General features: G+C 41.4%; 1 protein-coding gene across 13 annotated transcripts in view; it reads left to right on the forward strand.

Moving 5' to 3' along the window:
- Positions 1–16,157, forward strand: part of FHIP1A (FHF complex subunit HOOK interacting protein 1A) — a 151,886-nt gene that overhangs the window by 107,624 nt on the left and 28,105 nt on the right. For all 13 annotated transcript variants that reach the window (XM_053251961.1, XM_053251950.1, XM_053251952.1 and 10 more), the window contains 3 exons: positions 1,835–2,002; positions 12,123–12,202; positions 14,208–14,395. In XM_053251961.1, the coding sequence (XP_053107936.1) occupies positions 1,835–2,002; positions 12,123–12,202; positions 14,208–14,395 (436 nt within the window). The remainder of the gene's footprint in view (positions 1–1,834; positions 2,003–12,122; positions 12,203–14,207; positions 14,396–16,157) is intronic.

Raw genomic sequence — 16,157 nt, forward strand, 5'->3', positions numbered from 1 at the left:
CATGTATGATGGACTAGAAGAGACAGATTTGTGTTCTTGATTACAATCTTAAACAAAATTGTTCTAGTAAGAACTAATCAGCTTACTTTCCTTTCACTGTCTCTACAACTGGACTAAATTTGGTTGAAATAGAGGTCCACAAATTCGATCTCTTCAAATGTTCATGTGTCTGCCATCTTGGATTGGGGTAGATGACATCATCACAAACTACACCGTTGAGGTGTCCCTATGTGTCCCTACAACTGTACCCGGTTTGGTTCATATTGGTTCAGATGTTACGAAGTTGATGGGGGGACGACGACACACAGACACACAAACAGAATGCTGGGTGATATCATAAGCCTACTGGAAAGTAGCATAATAAAAATGCATCCTATATTAAAAATTGTGTGATTTGATAGCTATATTTGAGGGACTAATCCTGTGTCAAAATACCCGAATTCAAAACATACATTTTATGCAAATGCTATCAGTCAGAGTAGTTTCCAAATCCTCTTTAGCTTTTTAAGTGACAGCTTTCAGTTAAGAGGGGGAAAATGGCCTCTCCTCACTTAAACACTTAAGAACAGTAAACAAAAGAGGGCTAATGCTTTTCCATATAGGCAGCCCTTTTTGCATTTGTATCTATGCTTTTAAGCCATGTGTAACTATTTTTGAAAATGCTGGCTTTCAGGCTTTGCACCCTTGGTACATAACGTTGGTAAACACCTATGAGTTAAGTGAGCTTTAAGAGGTTTCATTAGCAAAATAAGGTGCAGTATTGTAGCATACCGTAGTACAAGATAGATGCACCTATTGCTACATCTGACCATGTTGTGATGGGTACCTTTCAGTGTGTTGTGCTCAAGAATATGGACAGATTATTGGAGGTGTGAGACCTGTTCTTTCTGACTAATTTAAAGCTGTTAGGTCAGGTCTGGACACATGGATGGTGAAGGTGTCTTATTTTCCTTTATAAAGGGAGAAGTTCCCATTTGTTTCAATCAATGTGAAATATGTTACCTTTTTTTCTTTCTAACTCAATATGGGCAGTAGCAATATTAAGATGCATGGCAGGGAGAAAGTTCAGAAATCATGTATCTATTATGGATATCTTCTGTCAATTCAATATAGAAATATGGAATTAAGGTTTTTAAAGAAACACCGCTTTCTTCATGATCCCTGCCGCCCATTAAGATCATCTGGGGAGGTCCAGTTGTGGTTGCCACCGGCTCGGTTGGTGGTGACTTGAAATTGTGCCTTTTCTAGGGTTGCTGGGACTCTGGAACATGGTTCTTAATGAAATTAGAGCCTCCCCTTCTCTGGATGTTTTAAAGAAGGACCTGAAAACACACCTGTTTAGTCAGGCTTTTACTTTTAGTGTTTAAAGTTTCATAGTTTTTATCTGTACGTTAAACTGTTTTAATTGTGTTAATGTTTAGATTGTTGTGTTTTTAGATTGTGAACCGCCCAGGGACTTACATATGGGGAGATATAAAAGAGAGAGAGAGAGAGAGAGAGTGTGTGTGCGTGCGTGCGTGCATGCACAAACAAACAAAAGACCTTTGGTGCACTAACTGAAAGACTATTAGGCAAATAGACCTGGCTGTTTACTTCCTCCTTTCTCACCATGGCAATGAGACTCTTGCACTGTAATTATCTAACCAAAATACTTGGTAGCACACAAGTGTTTGTTTTTTAAGTAGGTCCAAGCAGCATATTTAAAAACAACTAATTGTGCTTCTTATACATGTATCCTATTTGGGGCCACATGTATTGGGGGTATTATATGTAGACTATATAATCAGAGTGATGATATTGATATAGTCTGTAATCATTGTGCTTTCTTTTCCAGGTGACTGTGGAGGAGGTAATGACAACAACTGCATACTTGGATCTGTTTTTGCGGAGTGTTTCAGAGCCAGCTCTGCTGAAGATCTTCCTCCGTTTTATCCTGCTGCACCGTCATGAGAATGTGCACATCTTGGACACTCTTACAAGCCGCATAAACACTCCATTCCGGGTAGGATTAGAATTGCAGAAACATGATCCTCTTTTTAGCATGTGGATTTTTTAGGCAATTCATTTTATTCACAATATTAATATATATATTTAATTCTGAATGGATGTTTGGTTGTTATACGACTTGTAGAAAAAAAAAACATAGTTTGTTTATAGCTATTGGGCCATTCATATATGAATGGGCCACTAAAAAAACGCTTTAGCCCACATTTTCTGCTGCCATCACAAGCTGTGATAGACCCCCTACCTTTGCCCTTACTGACTGACTGTCCCTAATTCCAGTCCTAGATCTTGCATGCTCTTCTGGCAGTCCAGAGACCAGAGTCATCCTTATTTTTGCACACTTGCTGAGATTTCCACTGAGCCAGCTTTGCATTTAGGTATTTGCCTGGTTTCATATAGCAAATAACAGTCACCAAAAGCAGCTTCACAGCTTTCCTCTGCCACTTAATGTGGTTCCCAGTTCCCTATTTACATCTATCTTACTCTTCCTTTTGAACTCAGAGTGATTGATGTGACGTTCCCATTCGTCTTCTATTAAGGCATTAATCAGATTCCACTTCCCCACAATTTTGATTTCAATATGTCTGCAGCATTGAGCATTCCTAGACCATTCATTGGGCCCATAAAGGTTTTTCCCACCCACGCATTGCCATTCTTCCAGTTACCCTGATAAGTACTCTAATTTCAGTTTTACAAATGGGGAACTTTGAATGCCTGAGAGTGAAGTACTTAAGGTTACCGTGTGCATCTATATTGAACTGGGTCTTTGAACTCCAAGTCTGTCATTCTTGCCTTGTTCTTTTCTGCAGCTCCGAGTAATTTCCAACCGGATGCTAGAAAAACATAAATTGTATAATTTACTTCAGGTTCTCTCTGCTGAATTTTTCCATAGCTCCAGATTCTCTTCTTGGAGCATACTGTCACGTTTTGTGAGTGCATAGAGTCCAAGTGTGTTCAAGAGTCCACCTAGGTGATTTTGGAGCCTGGACCTAAAGGCCTTTGGAAGCCCTCCCAAATTGGAAGTCCCCCTCAGCAAGTTAAGCATCCTCACCTAAAGGCCTTTGGAGCTCCTCCACCCCCTGCTGCAAGTTAAGCATTATCTTACACACACACACACACACACACACACAATTTAAATGTGGATTCTTGAGGGCACAAACAGCAACTGAACTCACAAGAATGTAAGAAAATAAAAACAAGTATATGTATGCAAATATGCATTAACAGAAACATTTAAACATGCAACTTAAGATATTCTCATCCCACGTTTCTTTCCCCACTCTGACTCTAAAGGATCCAATGTTTAAGCAACTGAATTTGCATGAATGTATCTGCTTACGTCTCCTTAAGCAGATACACAGTAGCAGAAACATTCCAACATGTAACTTGACACAATCCCATCCCATTTATTTCTTTCCCCTATCCCCACTCTGATGTGCAGAGAGATTTATTTATTTATTTATTTATTTATTTATTTATTTATTTATTTGACATATTTTTATACTGCCCAAAACTTATGTCTTTGGGAGGTTTACAACAAAATAAAACATTAAAACATTAGTTAAAAACAAAAAATTTAAAACACAACAATTAATTTTAAAAAAACAACAATATTCTAAAAACAACATTAAAACAATCAAAACAATATCAGTTAAAAGCCTGGGTGAACAGATGCGTCTTTAAAGACTTTTTAAAAATTGTCAGAGATGGGGAGGCTCTTATTTCACTAGGGAGCACATTCCAAAGCCTCGGGGCAGCAATGGAGAAGGCCCGTCCCTGAGCAGCCACCAGATGAGCTGGTTGCAAATGTAGACAGACCTCTCCTGATGATCTCAATGGGCAGTGGAGTTCATGATGAAGAAGATGTTCTTTTAAATACCCAGGGCCCAAGCTGTTTAGGGCTTTATAGGTTATGACCAACACCTTGTATTTTGCCCAGAAACATATCGGCAGCCATTATAACTCCTTCAATACAGGAGTAATATGGTCTCTCCTAGATGACCAAGAGACCAGCCTGGCTGCCGCATTCTGGACCAACTGTAGTTTCCGGACTACGTACAAGGGCAGCCCCATATAGAGCGCATTGCTGTAATCTAGTTTGGAGGTTACCAGCAGATGTACCACTGTATTAAGGTCTTCTATCTCAAGAAACGGACGCAGCTGGCGTATCAGCCGAAGCTAATAGAAGGCACCTCTGGCCACTGCCTCAACCTGGGACACCTGGGAGAGACTTGTATCCAGAAGCATCCTAGACTGCGTACCTGTTTCTTCTGGGGAAGTGTGACCCCATCCAGAACAGGCAGATCAAAATCATCTTTTGAGTTCCGACCCTGCACAATGAGTACCTCCATCTTATCTGGATTCAGTCTCAGTTTATCCCTCATCCACCCCATTATCACCTCCAAGCAGGCATTCAGGGAGTTTATGCCCTCTCCCGATGATGTTGCCATGGAGAAATAGATTTGGGTGTCATCAGTATACTGATAAGACCCTGCACCAAATCTCCTGATGATCTCTCCCAGCGGTTTCATGTAGATGTTAAACAACATCGGAGACAATACGGAGCCCTGAGGGACACCATACAAAAATTCAGATTTTGAAGAACAACAGTCTCCAAGGGACACCATCTGGAAACTGCCCGAGAGCCAGTATTGTCTGTAGTTGCACTCTGCACATGCTCAAGAGCATTTCCATGGATTTTTGCTTCATAAATTCCAAGGCTTGGTTCTGGTGCTGAAACCACATGCTCAGGGACTCTTCACGGATCCCATGACTGAACCAGTTCTGCTGCCCAGACTGGTGATCCTCAGTCACCTCCAGTATTGCACAGAAGGTGCAATTGGATGTAACCCAAATGCCAAAAAACATTAGCGCCATGCAGGGAAGCACAATTTGCAGACTGTTCAAGCTGAAACAATACTAGGGAAGCCATGGAATTTGAAGCAACAAATTGTAATTTATATCACAACCATGCACAAGGGAGGAGAGGGGGCAGGAAGAAGGCTCTCAGAATGTTTCATAAATCTGGGCAGGGGGGCACTCAATCAATATCTTGGATGGGAGACCTATGGGAAGGTCCCCCTCCCCAAAATAAAGAAGCCATAGAGAAAAAGGTAAACCAACAATAACAGACGACATGAGGAGGAGGAGAAATTGTGTTTATATATATATACACACGCAAAAGGAGAACAATATATCACTTGCAGTGCAAACAGATAATAATGGAATAGTTATAATGGAAAGGACCAAGCTCCAGAAGCTCTTAAACAGCAGAATACAAAGCTCCTCTGTGACCAATAGTAATATTATCCTCTAGAATACATGTAATTCCTTGGAGTATATTGAGGAGTGCAGGACTAGGAGCAGGAAGACCCAAGTTCAAACCTCCATTCAGCCATGAAACTCACTGGGCTTCTATAATCTCTCTCAGCCCAACCCCCCTCACAGGGTTGTTGTGAAGATAACAATAACCATGATGAAAGATCTCTGGGCTTCTTCTCAGAGGTGATATGACCACTTTCCTCTGCTTGCACATTTGGCTCATCAGAGTATTGTGGCTTTTAAAAGTCCTATTAATAACACATTCTTCAGTGTAAAAACTCCAAGACCCCAGCCCACACAGGCCACCACAGCATAAAAGACAAGAGAGTTGAGTATAACATAGAGAGACTCAGTGATTTTACTGGCTGTTGGACTAGGATGAAGAAGGGAAGACCCAAGTTCAAATCCCCATTCAGCCATGAAACTCACTGGGCTCCTAATCTCACTCAGCCCAATCCCTTTCAAGGTGTGTGTGTGTGTGTGTAAAAACTCCAAGACCTCAGCCAGCACAGCATAACAGACAACAGGAGAGGAGAGAATAATAGATCAATAATTTTACCGGCTTGGGGCTAAGTTGCTGGTCTCTCTCACTGCTGTCCGCTGTAGTCTCTGGAATTAATGGAGGGGAGCCTCAGGCAACTCAAGCCAGCCAGAAGATCGTAGGTAGCAGCAGCTCCAGAGTCCTGTTGGCTCCAAGCCTCCCCAGCACAGCACTCCTTCTTGCCTTCCTTCCTCATGGTCTGTATCTGTTAGGTGCAGAGATCATGCTCCTCCAGGCACGCCTGCAGAAGGTCTAGATTAGGGCTTGACTTGGAGGCCAGCAGGCAGGAAAGCAGCCCCACCCCTTGCCTGAAAAGAGGCAGACATGTGGCAGGCAGATGGGTGGGCTAGCTGCCTCAGCCTGGCAGTAAGGCAGCCTTCTCAGGGTGAGCTCCGAGAAAGGAAACACACCAGCAGAGGGGGGCCCTCAGCACATGGCCACTGCCAGAGGCCCCAGCTGGAGTTTGCTGGAGTCGACGCCACCGGAGGCCCCCCCGCTCAAGCACATGCATGGTTGAGCGGGGTTGAGCACTACTCCAGGGACACTACTCCATGCATGGTTGAGCACTACTCCAGGGACACCCCATCAGCATATGGTCGCTGCCTGAAGCATGGTTGCCACTGCCGGAGGGCCCCCACCGCATGCTCCACACTCCAGTTGTTTTGAGTATGGGCCATGGCTGCCGCGGCCAGAAGCCCCCACGAGCACTCGATTTAAGTTGTGCGTGCCCCCCAACATCAAGCGCATGGTTGTGCTGTCCTCCCCTGCTCAAGCATGCCAAGGCCCTCCAGCGTGTCTTGGTGAGCGGCACGCATGGCATGCCGCCATGGAGGACAGGCTCCGGGGGGGTGCGTTTTGAACCCCCCCCTACTGTGGAGGACTGGACTTCGGACCCAAAGTCCGGTGATAAGTGCGCCTCTGGGTGTGTTACCATGTTCTATAAGGTCATGAGGATCAGAAACTTCTTTTTAATTGAACTGGATGTGGAAATTCATGTAATGGTAAAACTTCCATCATCTGGGCAGATGAATCAGGGAACTGGCGTTAATATTTTGTACAGGATACTTGATTGAGTTTCTGGTGATGCTTATTTGGAAAGTCTCTTTAGATATTCAATTTGTGTTTTCTTTATTTTAATCTTCTATCCAGTTCTGTAGCCTGTATTGAGTCCTCAAGATGGCTCACAATATAAACACAACCATAGAAATACAATAAAATGTAATTGCGTAAACAGTAAACAATTAAAACCATTAATATAAACAACAATAAAATCAATGCATCAGCAGTAAACTCAGCCCTAAAACACCATAAAACTGAATAGGAGTTTAGAGTGCTTTTTTTGCCATGTAATAGGATGTCTGTTTTGTTCTCCACTGTGTGCTAAGTAATCAACAACAGAATTAGCATATTTGCGGGTTTTATAAAATACCAATTCCATATTTTCAGCAGCTTGAAACTAATCATACAAACTGCTAGGTAACTTTTTTTAAAAGGAAAAAAAAAGGCATTTCCCCAAGCAGTGTTTCATCCTTTCCCTGTCCCAGCTAGAGAAGCAGTATGAAGGTTCCTCTCTGCAACAACAAAACACTTGCTTTCTATAATGATGTTGCTTGATATTATGACAATAGTAATAATTCTATCAGCATGACCAGCTTAATCAATTCCTTCATCTTTGCAGCATAAAGTGTTTCCCTGGTTTTGAAAAGGCTGCCAAGAACCCCTTCTGAAAATAATTGCGGCATATTAATTAAGTCACAGAAATAGTTAATATAATAGCAGCTTCTGTTTTCAAGTAGGTTAATCTCAAGCGGAAAGCACGAACACCTGCTTCAGTCTGCGTTCAGCAGGCTACCCTTTTGACCCCTTCTTTGGCTGGTACTATTTTCTATTAAAGGATGCATGAGGCACTCCTGCATATGAGAAATGCAGAGCAGTGGAAGTGCGAGGGAAGTCAGGCAATCAGTATGTGCATTAAATTTGTGTATTAAGGATGACATGTAGGGCCAAAAAAACATTTTCAAGTAGGGAATGCATTCACATACAGATATTTGCTACTGTGACTCCAGTTCTGAAATGGATCAACTCTGAAAACTCCCAAGCAGCTTCAGTAGCTCACGACTTGCTTAATGTTGTTGTCTCTGCTGAACTATAATTATTTGTTCCATAGACAGAAGGGGGTGAGTATTGTAAAGAATTCTCCAGCCACAAGCAACTCAGGAGCGCCGCCAAAATGCATCAGTGATGCTAAATGAGTTCTCTGCCGTGTAACTTAGCCAAGTATAGAAACCAATGCTACAGCTTTCAGCACGTTTCCATAGCACAAAATCCCCATGCATTATTATTGCAGAGAGAGTTTGCGATAATTGATAGGATTAAACATACAAGCAATCTTCCCCACTTGAGCATGAATATGAATACCTTTCTTTTTTTCGCTTGAACAAATTAAGACACCCCCCCACCTTATCCTAGTCATATAAGTAGACTCTCTGTTTGTTCGAATAAATGCTTTTCTTTTCCCATTCATCTAAATTGTAGCTTCATAATTTTGATCAATATGTTCCCCACGTCTTCAGTTGATGAGAGTGCTCGAGCAAGTACCCAAGCTCTGTAGAATATGTAATCTCATTCAACTTCTTCCTTCACAGAGTCTCATTTAGTGTTATGTTAATCTTTGAGGACACTGTACACTTAAATTTGATGCCATTTTGTTTTAATTTAGCTTACACTTAGTGTTGCAAACTAGTGTCATGGGTCCTCTTGTAAGTGCCACATGGTTTTTCTCATATCCATCAAGGTAAAGAGAAAAAAGATTTGTATGTAATTTTGATTGGACAAAACAGAGTCTGCCTTCCTTTACCTATTCATTGTAATAGGCTACTGTTAGGCATTATTCGTGATCCTTGTGCAGGAAATGGAGGAGATAAGACCTCAGGGGCGGGGGCCCATTAGGATGGTCCGCCCGAGAAGGTTATTGGATCCAATAGTATTCCAAGAAGCCTTGGAAGGATTTAGTGATCCTGTCGACAATCTTGTGAAATTGGAATTATCAACTCATTAGGGTAGTGGACATGATCGCTCCTAAGCGTCCTCTCCGAACCACTTCAAAACTGGCCTCTTGGTATACGGAAGAACTATGGGGGCTGAAGTGGCGAGGTAGACGACTAGAGCGCAAGTGGAGAAAGACTTGACTCGAATCCGACGGATTACTACGTAGAGCACATTTGAAGTGATACATGCAGCTAAGAAGCAATACTTTCCCTCCCATATCATGTTGGCAAGTTCACGTCTGGCGGAGTTGTTCAGGGTTGTGAAGGGACTAATGTTCTCCCTTTCCCCCTTGAATTGGTACTTGGAACCAACAATTACTCGCTGTGATGTTTTAAATAAGTTTTTGTGTGGACAAAATCTCTCATATTCAGGCCGAACTTCGATTCAAGCTCTATAATGGTTACAGAGTCTGATGCCAAAGTGTCTAGCAGCTCCTCTGGATCAATTTCAGTTTGCGACTCCTGAAGATGTGGACAGGTTGATTGGAATGGTGGACCTACCACCTGTCCTCTTGATCCTTGCCCGAAATGGCTTATACTGTTTGGCAGGGAGGCTGTTGTAGAGGACCTGGTAGAGATTATAAATGCTACTCTGAGGGAGGGCAGGATACTCCTTGTCTGAAGGAGCAATAATCAGACCACTTCTGAAGAAGTCTGCCTTGGATCCCTCAGAGTTAAGCAACTACAGGCTGTCTTCAACCTTCCATGGCTGGGCAAGGTGATTGAGAAGGTGGTGGCCTCCCATCTCCAGGTGGTCTTGGAGGAAATTTATAAACTAGACTCATTTCAAACTGGCTTTCGGGTGGGCTATGGGGTGGAGAATGCCTTAGTCAGCCTGATGGATGATCTCCAATTGGGAATTGACAGAGGGAGTGTGACTCTGTTGGTCCTCTTGGATCTCTCGGCAGCTCTTGATACTATTGACCATAGCATCCTTCTGGGGTGTCTGAAGGGATTGTGGGGTGGGAGGAACTGTTTGTAGTGGCTCCACTCCTACCTCATGGGCAGATTCCAGATGGTGTCCCTTGGAGACTATTGTTCTTCAAAATCTGAACTTCGAGATGGTGTCCCTCAGGGCTCCATATTGTCTCTGATGTTGTTTAGCATCTACATGAAACCGCTGGAAGAGAGCATCAGGAGATTTGGTGTAGGTGTTATCAATATGATGATGATACCCAAATCTATTTCTCCATGTCAATATAATCAGGAGAAGACATAACCTCCCTAAATGCCTGCCTGGAGACAGTAATGGGCTGGATGAGGGGATAACAAACTGAGACTGAATCCAGATAAGACGGAGGTACTTATTGTGTGGGGTAGGAACTCAGGACACTATTTGACCTGTCGGTTCTGGATGGGGTCACGCTCCTCAGGAAGGAAGAGGTACGTAGTCTGGGGGTGCTTCTGGATCCGACTCTCTCCCTAGGTGTCCCAGGTTGAGGCGGTGGCCAGAGGTGCTTTTTATCAGCTTCGGCTGATACGTCAGCTGCGTCTATCTCTTGAGATGAACAATCTCAAAACGGTGGTGCATATGCTGGTAACCTCTAGGCTGGATTACTGCAATGCTCTCTATGTGAAGAGTCTGCCCTTGTACATAGTCCGGAAGCTGCAGTTGGTCCAGAATGCGGCAGCCAGGTTGGTCTCTGGGTCATCTAAGAGAGACCATATTACTCCTGTGTTGAAAGAACTACACTGACTGCTGATAGGTTTCTGGGCAAAATACAAGGTGCTAGTTATAACCTACAGGTATAAAGCCCTAAACAGCTTAGGCCCTGGGTATTTAAGAGAACGTCTTCTTCACCATGAGCCCCACTGCCTGTTAAGCTCATCTGGACAGGTTCGCTCGTCTGGCGGCTACTCGGGAATGGACCTTCTCTGTTGCTGCCCCTGGACTTTGGAATGTGCTCCCTGTTGAAATAAGAGCCTCCACATCTCTGGCAACTTTTAAAAAGGCATGGAAGACACATTTATTCACCCAGGCTTTTAATTAGATTTATGGTTTTAAATTTTTAAATGTTGGTTTTAAATGATTTTAATATGAATGAATTTAATGTTTAAATGATTTTAATTGTTTGTTATTACTTTGATGTAAACCACCCTGATCCATTTTTGGAAGGGCGGTATATTAAATAAATAAATAAATTAAATAAATAAATAATGAGGTCTGTGACTATGGGAGGGAGGGAGAGATACGTTTGGCACTGCAGTGCCTAAAGATTGGATATGGGAGTTCCTGAGTCCATCTGTTGAGAGAGAGCTGCAATTTGAGGGGCTCAAGATGGTCTCTTGATTTGGGGAAGCTCCAGTAAAATGCAATTTGAGTGAGATGTTCCATGAATAGTATTGTTATCCATGTGAGTGTATCCTCTTAGAAGCAAATAGTTTCTTCCTGCTGCAAGCTTTCCACATGCAGGGAGCTTGCATATTATCAAAGAAGCAATGCACCTATGTTTTCTAGAATGGGTTGTACCCCATGCCCTCGCAGTAACATTTACTTCAATTCAAAGTATGGCAGACCTATTTCAATCCATCCTCAAGATGCAACTCTCACTGTCCCTTTTTATAACACCATGACTCAGAAAAATAATTCAAGATTCTTTCCCAGTATGTCCCCGTATTCTGCTGAAAAGTACATTCATTGAATGTACCAAATAAGTCCTACAATTTAGTGCACAGAAGCACATCCTGTCCTGTTTTTAAGCAGCGATATTCCATCACTGGAAAACAAATGTGTGGTACAAGATGTAGGTTTCTCTGCATTTCTCAGGAAACTGAACTGTTTCCTTCAGAAGGGTTCGGCTGGATCAGTGTGTTCCAGAGTTATAGAAGGAAAATATTCCCACAGAATTTGACTGCTTTGTGGTAGTACAATAAATCTCTCTAGATAAAAGAATACTTGTATAAATTTCTGAGGATTCAGAGCTTATTATACATTCATATTTGACTAATGAAAATCATTGGGTTTTTTGCTATTTAAAATATTTCTGTATGAATTCTAGTATATATCTGTATTGTTTCCTATGTGTTTACCTTGAGGCAGGCCAATGAAATTCTGCAGAAGTTCTTGTCTAGATGAAGTAAAACATGCATCTAATCACTCACAAAAGCATGAGCATTCAGGTTGTGTGCTGCACTGTAATGTAAAATGAATTTTTATCTCAGGAAAGGATGGAAAGTTGTAGGTTCTGACTGTGCTTATCATTTTCCAGCTCTGTGTGGTTTCCTTGGCATTATTCAGAACACTTATCAGTTTGCATTGTGAAGATGTGATGTTACAGCTAGTTTTAAGGTAAAACCAAACCCTCTCTCCTTTGCCTGATATTGCAGTGCAAATTCCTTACTGATTACTCTATGGCTGCTTCATACATAATATCGTCTCTACACTCTTCATGGAAATAGAAACTCTCTGCTTCACTATCATGGGTGAAGATTTGTTACCACTTTGCAAAGTGCTAACAAGTTATAACTTTGTTGCTGGGCTTTACTATCTTTATTGTGACTTTTAAAATAGCTTAGTTAAAACATCCTCCCTTGAACATTTCCTCAAGTTATTGGCAGGTCAGAGTGCTTCCAACTGAACATCGACATCCATTAACCTGCTTTATTTCTTAAACAAGAAAACCTAGTATAAAGTTGAATTGACAACTCAAAACAGCAAGCTGAATCATTTCTTGTTTTTATAATAGTTGGTGAAGCCACTGCAAACTATATTTTCAGATTATTTAATGTAGCTTCCAGTGGTTTAGTATTAATCACTAAGTTAAAAAAATAGTTCTTGGAGATCAGGCCCAGATACATTCATTTTTATTTCCTATACTTGCATTAGCCAGAATGGGATCATATGAAGCTGCTTGATACGGAGTCAGGCTATTGGTCCATCTAGGTCAGCATGGTCTTTCTTAACTGGCAGTGGCTCTTCAGGATTTCAGACAAGGGTCTTTTTCAGCTCTACCTGGAGATGCCAGGAATTGAACCTAGGACCTTCTGCATACAAAGCAGGTGCTCTACTACTGTCTGATTCCCCCAAATATCATCCAAAGACTTTGAGGAAACCTAATGAGCTTAAGTATTTATATTTATTTAATAGTAATGATCCAATAAATCTCTAGATTATAGTAGGGCACCGTTCATTATTTATTTATTTATTTATTTAATATCCCCCCTGACTCGAAGGTTCTAGGTGGTTCACAAAAGCAAATACAATAAAGGCAAAACAACAATTTAAAACATTCACAAATTACTAAAAGCCAGGTTAAAAATATGTGTCTAAAGGGCTCTTTTAAAGTAAAATAAAAGTTGTGCCATTGAGTCGGTGTCGACTCCTGGCGACCACAGAGCCCCGTGGTGGTTTTTTTGGTAGAATACTGGAGGAGTTTACCATTGCCACCTTCCACACAGTATGAGATGATGCCTTTCAGCATCTTCCTGTATTGCTGCTGCCCCATATAGGTGTTTCCCATAGTCTGGGAAACCATCCAGCGGGGATTCGAACTGGCAGCCTCTTGCTCGCTAGGCAATTATTTCCCCGCTGCGCCATTAAGTGGCTAATGGTTATGTGGGTAAAGATGTTGAATCACGAATGGCTATAGGGATTGCATTCTAGAGCCCAGGAGCAACCACAGAGAAGGCAATTAAGAGACAATTTTTAAAAATAAATAAATTGGAATCACATGGTTTGAAGGTTTGGCACAAAATGTTCGTTTGAAGATGGTACAAAATGTTTGTTAAATAGGTTCAGGGTTTAGGCTTGGTTTTTTGTTTTACTTTAGAATAGGGCTGCATACCTGCCCCTCTAGCTGTTTTGCTCGACAACTCCCATCATTCTCAGCTCCAGTGGCTAATATCAGGGATTTTTGGAGTTGTAGTCCAACATCTGCAGGACAGCTGAAATCTATTTATACAAAACACAGTGAAAATAAGATTTGACTGCAGCTTTAAAGAGCACCAACATTTCAAAAGGAATAGGATACTAAGTCATTTAATACATTTGATAACAAATTGTCCCCAGCAGCCCACAGATTCAGATTTAAACTTTATTAGAGTCATAGAACAACCCCCCACAAGCTAGAGTTTAATTCAACTATCTTATTTCATTCAGTCGTTTCACATTCCCCATATGCTGCAGACCCAATAGCTCCTTAGCAGTTCTGTCGATGGACCTGAGCCAGTCATGTAAGAATTGGATTCATTTATTTGCTTTAACTCAAGCAATAAGTGAGGGCCAGACAACATCTCTCTTTAAAGTAAAATAAAATGTACTATTGCATTTCATTGATGTAGGACTGTTGTTCCAGGTACTTGATATCATGTAATCACATCATGTTGAGCCAAAGATGGGCTGTCAGGGAAAAAGACTGGTATTCGGTGTCTGCTGCTAGACTGCTTGCCTTGACTCCAGTCTGCTGCTCTAGTGGGATTACTCTGACGTTGGAAAGGCAAGAAAAGGATTATATCCTGTGGAGAAAGAACCTACACGGAGCAGGTAAATATTTCACTCATTTTGTGAAGGAACAAGATTTGTGTTTAAGTCACATCTGGCTGTTTTTCTCTCTTTTCCCTGTAGTGAATTCATTGGCTACATATTTACAAATCTTGAGCTCATGGCCTACAAGCATATTAACTTTTCAACTTCTGCTTTCTTCCATATATCACCTTTTGAACTGCAGCTCAGTGGTAGAACATTTGCTTTGTATGCAGAAGGTCCCAGGTTCAGTCCCTGGCATCTCCAGGGAGTGCTGGGAAAGCCTCCTGCCTGAAACCTTGGGGGAAACCTTGGCAGAGCCTCTTCCAGTCAGTGTAGACAGTGCTGAAGCTTGATGGTCCAATGGTTTGACTCCGTATAAGGCAGCTTCCTATGTTCCTATATTCATAGTCTGTATAAATGATCAGGAAAGAGGAAAACATTTTCTTACCACGTCACTCTTTATTACATCAAGTCTGAGCTCTGTCAGTAATAATTCTGTTGCAGAAATCCATCAAGTCCATGAATGTGTGAAAATTTCAGTGAAGGATTTCTAAGTTGTGTACTCACATGCTTCCTCTTCCAAACTCTCTCTTGCACTAAATTTATAAGACTGGGTGTGTGTTTGAAAACCAGTTCATTCTGTGCAATTTTGTGTTTCCATTTTTGAAACTAGAATTTTAAGAGCTTAATGCTACTACTGCTGTTTCATCTATTCATAATGCTGATTCTAATCTGGACTCATGCCAAATCTGGAACTGATGTTTCTGTAATAAGCAGAGTTCATCCAAACACATCTTGACTTCAGCAATCCTCAAATCAACAACAGCAACAACAACAACAACTCGATTTCTATACTGCCCTCAGGGTGGTTGTCAGAGAAATAATAAATAAATAAAGTATTTATTTATTTATTAGAAACATTTAATATACTGCCCACTCCGAGGACTCCAGGTGGTGCACAAAAACATGCAAAACAAGACAACATTAAAAATTACATTCTAAATTAAAAACTAAAGTAACTAACAAAAAAAGAAAAAAGAAATAGGTAAACTACAGGGCAAAAGCCTGGCAAAAAAGAAAAGTCTTCAATAGAGATTTGAAAATCAGTAAGGAAGGGGCTAAATGAATCTGAAGGGGAAGAGAGTTCCAAAGAAGTGGGGCAGCAACCGAAAAGGCTCTTTCTCGGAAATCAGGGACCGACAAAAGGGCCATCTGAGATGATCTAACCGGATGGGCTGTAACTGGATGGGAGAGGCGGGTCTGTAGGTAGACAGGCACCAGGCCCGGCAAGACTTTGAAGGTCAAAACCAGGACCTTAAATTAGAATAGGGTTCCTATATACATTTATGGTGGACATGCAATAAATCAAGAAGTTATTGGGACTTAATATATAACGAGCTTAAAAAAGTATTCAAAATGACTTTTCCCAAGAGTCCAGAATCAATACTATTAGGTATTGATAACAATGCTCTCCCGAGGAAATATTGGACCCTCTTCATGTACTTAACAGCGGCAGCAAGACTGACATTTGCGCGCAAATGGAAAGACAGTCAATGCCTGTCTAAAGAGGATTGGATTCTTAAAGTACTAGAATTGGCAGAAATGGCAAAATTAACATCACTACCAAGAAATAAATTTGAAGAATTTAAAAAAGAATGGGACCCTCTTCTTGTCTATTTAAAAATACATCACAAAATGGATTTTTGTCAGGCTTTTGAGGGCTAACAACAAATGTTTCAAAAACACCCCAAACTTGTTTTCTATATGAATTACTGGGGAG

The sequence above is a fragment of the Hemicordylus capensis genome, chromosome 5 (genome assembly GCF_027244095.1).
Source record: "Hemicordylus capensis ecotype Gifberg chromosome 5, rHemCap1.1.pri, whole genome shotgun sequence".
Lineage (NCBI taxonomy): Eukaryota > Metazoa > Chordata > Lepidosauria > Squamata > Cordylidae > Hemicordylus > Hemicordylus capensis.